General features: G+C 47.0%; 1 protein-coding gene and 1 long non-coding RNA gene across 9 annotated transcripts in view; one reads left to right on the forward strand and one right to left on the reverse strand.

Annotated features, from left to right (window-relative positions):
* KIAA0040 (KIAA0040 ortholog) overlaps positions 1-1,236 on the reverse strand; it is a 34,544-nt gene extending 33,308 nt beyond the window's left edge. For 2 of the 6 annotated variants that reach the window (XM_013989639.2, XM_021063672.1), the window contains exon 1: positions 186-643. Coding sequence is in view for 1 of the 6 variants with exons in the window: in XM_021063670.1 (XP_020919329.1) it covers positions 186-433 (248 nt within the window). In the remaining 5 variants the exon portion in view is untranslated. Of the gene's footprint in view, positions 1-185 lie in introns of all 6 variants that reach the window. The other 4 variants (XR_002335929.1, XR_001304182.2, XM_013989638.2 and 1 more) reach the window with 4 other exon arrangements.
* Positions 1-12,768, forward strand: part of LOC102162878 — a 381,084-nt gene that overhangs the window by 39,905 nt on the left and 328,411 nt on the right. The gene's annotated exons all lie outside the window — the stretch shown is intronic.

The following is a 12,768-nucleotide window of genomic DNA, read 5'->3' on the forward strand; positions in this document are numbered from 1 at the left end:
CCTTAAGTTTCACTTATTCCTGGGGCTGGTCTCATCCTTCTAAAGGGGAGTGAGTGGGAAGTCCGCTTGCAAACTGAGGGCCGCTTCAACAGTATAAACACACACACACACACACATACACAAACACAACAACAACAACACCAGCAGCAGCAGCAACAACAGCCACAAAAAGTCTTGAGACTCACCTCTGAGTCCACCGGAGGGCTTCCTGTAGGCGCGGTCGCCGCCGGGTGCTGTGCTGCCCGTGCGACAGTGATCGGGCGCAGGGGCGGGGTCCCGTGCCGGCGTCTCGTCGGAAGCCCCAGCGGGGCCCGAGCTGACCAGGCCCCCGTGGAGGGTTAGCGGGGGCCGCCCCGCGCCGCGAGTACCTGCCGCGGCTAAGGGACAGGCGCTCTCTGAGTTCCCCGCCCTCCCGCTGGCCGACGCCTCGCATTTTTGAGGTTACACTCCAACTCCGTCCTGCCCCTGATGTCAGAGGTTCGACTTCCTGAATCGCTCCCCTCTCCTGCTCCCTGAGCTCTGCCCAAACTTTCCACCCCGGGGCCTGCAGAGAACGGGTGCCCTTGGACCTGGGCGCACGCACACCGCCCAGACGCGCCCTCCCTTCCCCCGGTCTTCCCGCCAGTTACCCCCTCCCCGCCCCTGCCCTTACGCGTCGGTGCCCCGTCGGTCTGAACACGCCTCCTGCAGGACACAGCCGCGCTCCTGCCTGCGGAGCCAGTCCTCAGTCGCTTTGACCGAAGCACCTAAGTTCCCAGGACCTAATTCTCTAATTCTCGGCGAAAGTCAGCTTAAGTGAAAACAGCCCAGCCCTTCCTAAAGGAGCAGGCTTCTTGGAAAGGGGTGGGGGTGTTGGAGGCTTTGGGGCAGATTGGGTGAAGGCTCCAGAGTCTTATCTGAACAAAGGAAGTGATGGGCTCCCCTAGTCAGCGCTGCGTGTTCCGTGGGGGGTTCCCGAAACACCTGAGAAAAGTCTGCTTCGCTCACTGAGGGCGAATGAGTGTGCTCCAGCAGGAGCTGCCAGAAGCTGAGATGCCAGAGGCCTCCATAGCGTTCTCAGAGGTGACCCCTCTCTTACTCTCAGTTGCCCTCCATCCATTTTTTTTTAATTCAGCTCTGGTGGGTCAGGTGATCAGCACCTGGAAAGCTAGGGAATGCAAGTGCAGGCCAATGTGGGATGGAGGATTCCAGAGGCAAAGCTTCTGATGAGCTTGCTTAGTGCCTCCATGGTACCAAGTATGTAGGGACAGGGGCATGATGACAGACCCTGGCCCTGGAGTGTCTGGTGGCCTTCTCAGAGGTCCTTCCATGTCATGGACCCGGGATGCTGCCCTCTTGACTGGTTTTGTCAGGTGCCCAGGTGCCAGGTGCTGAGCCGTGTTTTGCCCTGTACCTATTGCACTTGAGTGCTGGTGTCCTTTGGCCTCTGCTTGTGGCCGCTAAAATGACAAGTGCAGCCAGCTGTTTCCACCGAGGAACAAGCGATCTGTTTCTGTTAGTATGGGAGAAACCAAATGGTTCTGAGCTGAAAGACCAAAAACAAACAAACAAAAGAATATCCAGGCCTCCGCTCAGAAATGCCAAGGATGATTATGGAAAGGGAGATAAAAATTTTGTTTTTCCTCCAATGGAAGGAAATTAGATGAGACCTACTTTCCAGAAACCCAAGTGGAGGAAACTCAGTCTAGATTTGAACATGAGGAGGAGGAAGGTAAGTTCCAGAAGCAAGTGAGCTAACTGGTAGTCAGGTAGGGCAGCGCCAATTAGAAGACTGGGCTGGACAGACTGATAAGAAATATCCAGACGAGGGCTTTCCTTTGATAGATGGGCTAACTAGGCTGGGAAATACTCACTCTGTAACCATACTTTGAGCTGACAACTGTCTACCCATGTAGAGTTGGTCCTTCTGACATTCTTGGAACGTAAAGCCAGAGTGTAACAGCCCTGAGCAAGGGGCGAGTGAGGTCAGGGCAGGGGCAGAGTGAGGCCTTGAATGCTGGCCTGAGGATTTGGGAATGGAGATTTCTTCCCCAGCTAAGGGCACTCAACTCTCTGCCAGGAGCTTCACATATAATGTATCATTCATCCTCTCACAGCAGTTAGGACATGTAGTACCATCCTTGTTTTATAGATGAGAAAACTGAGGTTCTGAGTAGGTAAGGAACTTCCTCCAAGTCACATCACTCATAAATGGTGGATCCCAGATTTGAGTCTGAGTGTTTCGGGCCCCTCAATCCGTCCTTTTGCTTTTCTGTCATTAAGTAGGGGAAGAACTCGCCTTCTGTGAAGGAATGCCACATGGAGCAAGGCGTGGAATGAGGCCCACTGAGGAAAGGTTACAGAAGATACTTCCCTGGAAATTGAAAGCAACCTTACAGATTGGCTCTGGCTCATGAGAGGCGCTTTTAAGAGACAACATGGGAAACGAAAGCTACTGACTTGAGTTTAGGGCTTTATGGACGTGGCTGTCAATGGTGGAAAGAAAATCAGAGACCCGTCCAGAAGATGGTATCTCTGTGCTGTCTCAGTGATGAAGGCCAATAGCTTCTGTGGCAGAGAAAGCGGTGGGCAGCATGGCAGATTTGCTCACACTGCTTTGCCAAGGAAGATGCAATTATGATAGAAGAAAAGGAGTGGGCGTCCGGCCAGGATGTTCTCACTCCAAATGGGTGACGCATCCCTTATGAAATAGCAGGTTAGAGCACCCACCTACTATTTTATCCTCTTGGCAGTGCAATCCCAACTCTGATGACCTCATGGATGGCCCTGGGCGACCACAGGGCTGTTACATTGTGCTTAGTCCTCATTATTTTTCCTGTTTTTAGTAAAGATATTTGAGAGCGGTCAAGAGGTTAGCGGGCTCTAAGTGAAACTGAGCATTAACATCCAGTTAAAAAAAAAAACAAAACTGCCAAAGGAGTTCCCTGGTGGCTCAGTGGGTTAAGGATCTGGCATTGTCACTGCTGTGGCTCTGATTTGATCCCTGGCCTGGGAACTTCCGCATGTCATGGGCATGACCCCCCCACCCCTGGGAAAAAAAAAGCCAAAAGAAGCAGATTTGTGAACTGAGACTGGAGATTTGAGCGACTACCCCCTGCTAACTCTAGCACCTGCTAAGCTCTGGTTTCACATCAGTAGTTGGGGACAAAACATGTTGCTTCCCTCTCAGAGTGTTGTGAAAATCAAGGAGGTATTTATTATAGAATCAATAACCTGCTCTGAAGCCCACACCTGCTTTTCTTTCTTGAAAATGCCCCGTGTCAGATGGGTTGACCCTCACTATTGACCAGCATCTGTCTGCCTTGTGCTGCCTGAAGCCACTGTCCCGTCAGCTCGCAAACTCCCTCTGAGTCTAGAAGCCATGTGAAATATAATGTGTTTGCACCCAGGAAAGTGCTGCCCCCAAATGGGCATATTCTTCAGGGATGGAAAGTGTTAAGTTGAGAACTTTATCTTACTCTCATCTTAAACTCTGGTATATTCTTGCCTATGCCACTTGGGCGAGGGTCTCAAGCACACATGGGCTCAAGACAGGGGAAAGTACTCCAACCGCAGCCTGGATGCTTCAGGCGCCTACTGGAGGTCAGAGGGGCTATTGACAATATGCAGGCTGTTAGGAGGATACAGCCTGTAAATGGTGTGAATAAGATGAGCACAGACTTGTTCACCAGATCCTGAAATGTAACAGCACCGCGGAGCCACGAGGAAAGCAAGTTCAGGGCAAGTCAGCGGAAATAACTACACTACGCAGCAGGTAATGAATTTATGGGATGGCTTATCTCCCAGAGGTGGCACAAGCTGACGATATAAATGGATTCCGGAAGGGTTTGGACAGAGATGTGGCTGGCAGGGCCCCAAAGGAGCACTGCGGGAAGATGAGATTGACTTCATGTGGTCTGGAGTTCAGGGCGGCTGGACAGGCCCTTATACTGTGTGTTTATGGGGTCTTTGTGGACAAGCGTCCTGGCCTGGATCTGAGCCAGTGGGTATCACCAAGCCCCCTCCCTAATTCTACAGTCCCCTCGGCCTTTGTTTCATGAAGGTAGCAAAGCCTCGTTTTTTACACTTTCTGCAGATGCTTTTATTTTTAGTCTCATGTGCGTTCAGTTTTAGCAGGTTATCCAAAATATAGTGAGTTTTCCAGCTAAATTATAACCATTCTAAGAAAGTATTTCTCTCCCCCCCTCTGCCCACCCCTCACTGCTGCCCACCTCCTCACAGCCCCTTTAGAAATGGATTGCTTTTTCAGGAATTCCAGTCATGGTTCAGTGGAAATGAATGTGACTGGTATCCATGAGGACTCAGGTTCGATCCCTGGTCTTGCTCAGTGGCATTGCTGTGAGTTGTGGTGTAGGTCGCAGACGCAGCTTGGATCCCGAGTTGGCTGTGGCTGTGGTGTAGGCTGGCAGCTGTAGCTCTGATTCGACCCCTAGCCTGAGAACTTCCATATGCCGCAGGTGTGACCCTAAAAAAAAAAAAAAAGACACACAAAAATAAAATGCATTGCTTTTTCATTTTGACTTTGGATTTCTAAACAGACTTGAAGAGCCTGTTTTCATATTTATCCCTTGCAATTAGATTTCTGTTCCCTAAACTGTCTGATTCTGACATAAATTACTCTAATTATGAAAGCTCCTCCAAAAAGAGTGATGACAATACACTTTTCTGTGGAGCTCTTTTTCATGTAACATCCAAAATGTCTTCAATACTGCATCCAGGAAGCCAGGGAAAATACTGCTTTTATGACTGTGACTCCAAATCTCGGCATGGGGGGATGTTTAGGAAACTTTTAAATGTCTCCTGTAATAATCCCCATGTCTCCCTGCTCCATGTGCTCTGCACTTTCTCTAGCATCCCTGTAAGTTCCAGAGATAGGGCACCCCTTCCGGCAGTGAGGCTGGTGAGGGGGTGGTGCTGGCTCCAAGGGCCCTTTGTTTATACCTCTGGGGCACGAAGGGGCTCAGCTTTCATTTTCTGTTTCTGTCTCCCGGCCTCCCCAGGGTTGTGTCTTGAAAGCTCCTTTTCTAGCACTGTCTCTGGCAGTGGTGAACGGCAGGGCAGCACTGCTGTTTTGTGCTCTTTGTTGGGATTCATCACTGGCTTAGTGCAGATGTAAACAAAGGACCTGGGGATTCCGTTTTTCTGGCAGGGGTCTTAGGGTGGGAGGAGAGCCCCACAGAACTCTGATTTCACCTCTCTTTGTGGCTCCCCTTTGTCTCCTGCTGCTGGTTTACTGATCGATTTATTGAGTGAGCCCATTGTGTGGGTTTCAAACAGCACTTCCATGGCCTAGGTAAAACGTTTCTTGTCACTTTGTTTGGGAGATGTCTGGGAAACCCCGGCTTGCCCTGCCCAGCACATTCATTCTGGTAGAAGTTTTTGTGAAGGCTGCAATTGTTTATTCCTTTAGCCCCGAGGGCCCACAAAATAACTGTGCCTTTGAAATTTGCTTCCTTAACTAGTTCCGTGACTCAGAATATCGGAGTTGCTGCAAACAAACTTCCTTTCCCTAGGCTGGCTCTTTCATAACAGGTAGAGGAAGGGCTGACAAAACCATGAGATAATGAGCTAGCCTTTATTTACTAAGTTGCAGGAATAGCACTCAGCCTCTCCTTCTGTTTTAACTGCCATTGACTTACTGCCTTCCATGCACCAGGCAGCTTATGCTTATTGCCTTTAAATTTCTAACATTATGAGATACTATTATACTCATCGTAATAGATAAGGAGATTGAGGTTTAGGTGTTTAAGTTTGTCAAAGATCAGGTAAATGATGGAAGGCAGAGATTCCAATAGTTAGAAAGACATTCGTTCAGCATATGTATATTCCCAGGACCACGCAAAACGTGAGCTATATAAAAATGGATGGGACTCTAGTCTGGTAGAGCTTACACCAGGGTCAGGTTTCCACCTAGAACTTTCTGAATTCAGAACTCCATGGCTGCCCACCTTAGTCATCCCGACAAGTTTGGGAAGCAGCCTTTGTGTCTATGGGACACAATCAAATGACTGGATTCTGGGATGATAAGGACCACAAAAATAATACCTGAAGCTTGCACATACATTTCAGTTTATAAAGACGTTTCAAATGTATTCTTTAATTTAACCCACATTTGTTAGGAGGGAACAGTAGCTGAGAATCCAGGGCTTGAAGAGTCTGCTTGCCCACAGTAGTTGCGTAACTGAACCAGAACCACGGTATTCTGGCTCCTGGACCAGTGCTCTCTGTGTCTTTGGATGCAGGATGAATGATACCTTCCAGAACATCTCTTGGTGGGTTGGCATCTGTTGGCATCTGAAAGTACCTAGAGGCAAAGCCTAAGTGCATAAATTCAAGCAGTACCTGGATGTCAGCCTGGAGGAAGTTTTTGCACTTGGAAAAGCAAGGGCTATAAAAGTGCTTTGCACACTCTTCCACCAGCGTATTCCTAAAAAGTAGGACACTTTTGCTTTAGATTATTAAATATCTTGTGGCTTCATACTCTTGAAACACTTTTCTGTATCCCTCTAGGGTTGTGGGCACCCCCGTTGAGAAGCGTAGAATCAGATGACATATAAAACTTAATTAGAACTGTGCTCTAACCAACTGAGCTAATAAATACACCTAATGGAATTTCATGCATCCATCTATCCACTAGCACATATTCATGGAGAATTTACAATAACCTCTGCATTGTGCTAGGTAGGCACTATGGAATGGCCCTTAATTTATAGTCTAATGTGGAACCGACCCATGAAATGATTAACAGATAGTAGAAAACTGCATATAGGAGTTCCCGTCGTGGCGCAGTGGCTAACGAATCCGACTAGGAACCATGAGGTTGCGGGTTCGGTCCCTGCCCTTGCTCAGTGGGTTAACGATCCGGCGTTGCCGTGAGCTGTGGTGTAGGTTGCAGACGCGGCTCGGATCCCGCGTTGCTGTGGCTCTGGCGTAGGCCGGTAGCTACAGCTCCGATTCAACCCCTAGCCTGGGAACCTCCATATGCCGCGGAAGTGGCCCAAGAAATAGCAACAACAACAACAACAAAAAAGACAAAAAGACAAAAAAAAAAAAAAGAAAAAAGAAAACTGCATATAATGAGGTGCTCAATTTATACTTTGGCTTTAAGGGCAGTAAGGGCTGGAGCATTCAAGAAACCTTCCTGATAGAGATGGGTTGGTTAGAACCTTAGAAGGGGCAAAAGGATTTGAACATAGAGAAAGAGAGCAAAGTTTTCTTAGTTGGGTACAACACAAAGGCATAAGCATGGTAGAACTTTTTTTGTAAATTACATTAATTAATAATCTTTTCTTTATCTCCCTCTCTCTCTTTCTCTCTTTCTTTCCTTCTTATGGAAAACTAGGGAAAAACTCAGAAGAATGAAGGAGAAAAACAAAGTATCATCCATAAACTTGGTAACCAAACATGACCAGTGGTACATTTTGATAGGGTTATTCTACTCTTTTGGAAGGAAATTAAAATTTGTATGTCAGTCGTTGGAGTCACTGTAGATTTTGAACAATGGACTGACCACTCTCAAAGAAAGTTAATCTGTTGGCCTTTTGTAGCATTTATTGAGTATGGAAAGACTTCAGCCTGGTAGGTGGTCACTATACACTCTAGCTCCTGCTTTTAAAACCAACTAGTTGCCTTGATCCCTGCAGAGCTCTCCATTACTGGAGCAATTGGAGCAGAGTCTGGGTGACCACTTGGCAGGGCCGCTGTAGGGGGATTACTGTACCTGGTGAGAGGACTCAGTGGCCCATGTGATTTCCTCCAATCCCAAGATTCCAGGGCGTACATTGTTAGCTGTCAAAATTCAAGGTCAAATAGATTATGATACTGTCTTTTTTTTTTCCCCCTTATAATTTGAAAGCAATTAATTTGCTCTGTAATGTTATTGGGTAACATGGTCAGTATGATTGGGAGGTAGACGTGCACTGTGTCTGAGGTGTTGGGGTTAAGTTCTTGAATATTTTAGCCCTGTTCTGTTCTCTTACCATGTTATTATTTGAGAGCTGTCTTCTCATGGGGCTTTTTTAGGAGAAATTCTTCCCCCGACCCAATCTCTACCTGCCTGGGTGCCAGCTCAGCCACCATCTCCTCTGGAAAGAGCTTGGCTTTCTAAGACTTGGGTAGAAGCTAGTCTTCTGTGTTCCCACAGGACTCTATGCTTCCCCTCATAGTGCCTGCCCCACAGTAATGACAATGTTTATTTGTTCTTCACACTGGTCTGCAGCTCTGGGTGGGCAGGGATGGTTCTGTGAGGTGCTTGGTAAATATTTGCCAGTGAGTGAAGGCCATCAGGCCCCATCTGGGAGGTTGCAAAGGCCTTCTCCCAGCATGGAAGAGCGTGGTACCCTTGCTTGTGCACTTGTTTCCTTGTAAGTGCCTGAAGCATTGGGTTCTTTCCTTCCTCAGTACTGCTTTGGGATCTGCAATTCTGCCTGCTCACATGGACTAAACATATAATCAGGACTATATGTGAAAAGGGCCATGAGAGGGGCAGAGAACATAATTAAAAATGACATGGGGTCAGAGTATAGCCCAGCTAAAAGCATTTGCATGGCTAAAGAGGTACTTCTGAAATCGGATGAGGTGCATATTTTTCCTAAAGCCTCTGCGACATTTATAAGGAAAGGCCCCTCCTCTGTGGCAGCTTCAGAACTCCCTTCTTACAATGTCCAGACCTGCCGAGGATGCTGGATCTGAGTTTCTGTGAGTCACACAGGTTGCAACTAAAGTCTGAGTTAAGAGGAGAAAGGTCTCCTACTCACAAGCTTATCTTTCACTCCTCTGATGGGGTCACTAGGCAACACAGTTTTCAGTAGCCCTCAAAAACCATGTGTGTAAGAAATGATTTACTTCTATATATGGCCAGAAGAGAGTCCAGTCACGGGCTGGCTTCCTGGTTGTCGCCCTCCAGTTTTTCCAGACCTGCAGACTCCACAGACTTCCAGTTTGGATGTCGGTTTCTGTGGCCTGTGTGTAATTAGGTTCAGCAGTGGGGAATTTGGCTCCCGGTCCAACTGTCCCTAGTTGTCCTCGCCCCCCACCCCCTCCACCCTTGCGTCTCCTCCCTCAGAATGCTGCAGCTCAAAAGCAAATAATGAAGCTCTCACAGCTGCAGCCCTGCTAAAAATAGAAAGTTTGTTTATTTTTATGTTCATGGAGCCCTTTTCCTGCTGTTGCTGTTGTTATGAGCCTAAGACCAAGGCAGGAATGGGAAGGACTCTGTATGCTGGTCACTGGCCAAGAGAGTTCTGTCCTCTGCTGGGGCTCAAATCAAAGTCTGTTTGGGGTCAGGGGATTTGGTCATCCGTTTTCTTTCTTGAGCCTCTCCCCTCTTAACTGACACCTGCTATCCAGAATCTGAGGTGTGGGTATCTTGGTTTTTCGATAATCTGCATGAATGTACTTCCCCATCAGAGACAGCCTCCCTTTTTGTTATGATCTGCTCACAGGAGAGTGGTGGGCAGAGGGAAGGAGACTGGGCTAAGCAGCAAGGAACCTGGTTTTGCTTCCTTGCTTTCTGACCTTGTGCAAGTCACAGCTTCTTTGACCCTTGGTTTCCTTATCTGTAGAATAGGGGTAATGGTATGTGCCCCAAACTCAAACATAATAATGGATATAAAACAACTTTGGAAGATTCAGGGTATCTGTGAGTGGATTGCTTTCTGCTTTGGAAACAAACCCAGGTTTCTCAAGTGTGTCCAAAGGATAGATATTCCCTTTGTGTTGAAGGGCTTTTAAATCCCTCTTCCCCAAAGGAAAAGTGGAAGGGGGACGAGAAAATAGTACCTGGGTATTTCCTTTGTGGCACAGCAGGTTAAGGATCCGCCATTGCCGCAGCTGTGGCACAGGTGGAAACTTCAGACACGGGTTCGATCCCTGGCCTGGGAACTTTCACATGCGGAGGAGGTGCCCCCCCCCCCAAAAAAAAGTATCTGGGGAGGTATGTTTTGATCATATTTCCTTTGAGATCTCCAAAAAGCAACTCATGTTGAAATATCTAGAACAAAGAATTCTGGGTTGGAATTTGGGAAATCGAGAAAGGAGACTCTTCAGCTTTCTGTCAACTTGCTGTGGGCTTTGGAGCAATGATTATACAGTTATGTGTCTTAGCTCCCTTCTCATAAGATAGAACCATTATTAATAGTGGACCTTCCCAGTTGGAAAGGATCTCCACTTGCTCAGACGTCTAGATCACTTGGATTGTACCACACACATAGGGCCAGTCACATGCTTCCCAGGCAGCATCCTGGGCTGTTGTCATTGACACTTTCTCCTCTACGATCCTCACACTGAGGCGGAGCCACGTTGGATACATCTTTGACTCACCTGGGGCCACTCTGATTGTTGTGTTTGCAAGGCTGGTCCTGGGGGCCTGAGTCCCATTGGGGTCCTGTATCCTTCAGGCTTCTCTTTGTAAGCAGCACATACTAGCTTTGGCCGATTGAAGCAGAAAAGGAATTTATTTAGATTAAATTTTAATTGTTTTAAAATCAAATTTTCATTAAAAAACTAGAGCTCTGTGACTTGGATAGATCAATGAAAAAAAATCTCTCACCGAATTTAGCATTTCCTTAAGTTATAAATGTGGACATGTTAGATACCTGTGACTTTATTGCCTTTAGAAGCCATAGATATTTTCAAGTCCCATTTCAGTTGTTGCTGGTAGTTTTATTTAAGGCACTAATAAAAAAGCACACATACTATACTATCGTATATTCGTTATTTAAAAAAATATTTGACTATATTTTAATATAATTAGCCTCCTATGTATTTTATTTTGTGCATTTAAAAAGATTCTTTATATACTTCATAGGCTTCACCGGATCATCAAAGGACTCTGTGGCACACAAAAGGTTAAGAACTGCTTAACCTAAAGTATGGCCAAGCTAGCTTACAGCAGGCTTGGCCGTGTAATTGGCAGGGCCCAGTACAAAATGGAAATGTGAAGCTTCTTGGTCAAAAATTTGAAGGGTTGGAAGCCGGACAGAAGAGCATTTAAGCACAGGATCGTGCTGCGCCTGGGGCCCTGTGTGACTACACAGGTTGCTGACCTGTGAAGTAGGCTCTGGTTCGTAGAATTTGCAGAACGGTCATAGGACTAGGCTCTGGGGCTAGTCAGCCTGGGGAAATAGCCAAATTGTGCTGGAGAACTGGTCTGGTAACGCCCCAGAGCAGCTTCTGCTGAGCACAGACACTGCAGCTTGTCACCTCTGCCGCAGTGACAGTGAGAGCTGGAAAGTGCTCTGAGTCTGCCAGTAAGCTGGATGAAGCCATCCCTGTGCCAGAATGCATTCTGTGTGGTTCCTGCTTTTTTGTATGACGAGCTTCCATTTTAAAGTCTGGACTAGGAAACGAATATCTACCACTGCTAACTCTGTAGAGGTAGACTGGCTCTGCCTCCCAGGGAGAAGGACTCCCCAAACATAAATAGCTCAATGTCCTTGATGGTACCCACACACCCAATGGGTACCCTGACCACTTCTGAAGAAAGCCCATGGGCTGGCAGAACATGGGGAGTCGAGGCTGTCAGAGAAAAAATACATACTAAAACATTTTCATGTGGGTGGTTTCTAGGATCAGTAAAGTAGAATATTTGGAACAGAGATTACTCAAGAAAATTCACAACCTATAGAGACAGGACATAAAATCTTGGGACTTTCACCAAATATGTTCTGTCTGTAAAACCAGACAATGCCAGGAAGAACGGATGGGCTCTACACTGTCACACCATGGCAAGTTCTAGTGAATTTAACAGTTTCCTTGAAGCAAAAGAGAATGAGTCAGTGTGGACTTATTAAAAGTTGGGCCAAGCCAAGGGGAGCGAAGTTTGCTCTAGAAATGACCCACCTCATGGCACTGCATAGTGACCCTCTGTGGGGCAAGAGCTGGGCCCCCAGCCTCAGCTCATGACTCATTTTTTCCCTTCTCAGTCTTACTGAAAAGTAAATTAGTTAAGTAAGTGGTAGGTCCCCCTATCCCCATAGAGCAATGGGTGGGCTGTTCTTTAAAAAAGTGGTGCAAGGGCAGAGCTGCCCCCAGAGAGCTTGATAGGAGCCCAGCGGAACAGATGCTGCTCTGAAAGGGACTGCGAGACCACAGCCTGCTGTCCAGGTGCTAAGCCATCCAGCAGGTCCTTCTGAGGCCACAAACATGGGTGAGCCCTGCCTGCCAAGATAAAGGAGTTGCTCTTCTACCTGGAAGGACCCCCTGTAAGGTTTCCCTGAGGGGCTGCCAGGAGCTGCCAGTGGGGTGTCCTGAGAAAGAGCAAAGGAAAATGCCACTTACCCAGCTCCTGACACATACCAAGTGCTCAACATGCATTGTGTCCTTGATTCCCCATAGGGATGCTGGAGAGAGAAGGCATTACCTTAGAATCTGCAGACTGGAGAGCCCACATCCTGGAGCTCCCAGTTCTCTTTACCTTCCCAACATGGTACCTTGAGGACAAACACAGCTGGCTGCCATCTTTTGGTCGATCTCTAGGAAAAGACTGGAGATTTTTGTCCTTTTAATATACCTTCCACTGGGGAGAGAGAATAATAATCCCCACCCCTCTTACCCACCAAACATAAGGTTTATAAGCAAATAAATCTTGACTATTTTTTTTCTATTTTAAAACTAAATTTTTGAATAAACTCTTGAATAATTTTAGATTTATGAAAAAGTGACAAAGGAAAATATAGAGACCTTACATATCTTTTACTCAGTTTTTCCTGGTGTGGACCTTAAATGTGACCCTGGTGCATTTAGCAATTAGCACTCAGAAATTAACAT

Source organism: Sus scrofa, chromosome 9 (assembly GCF_000003025.6).
Source record: "Sus scrofa isolate TJ Tabasco breed Duroc chromosome 9, Sscrofa11.1, whole genome shotgun sequence".
NCBI classification, from domain to species: Eukaryota; Metazoa; Chordata; class Mammalia; order Artiodactyla; family Suidae; genus Sus; species Sus scrofa.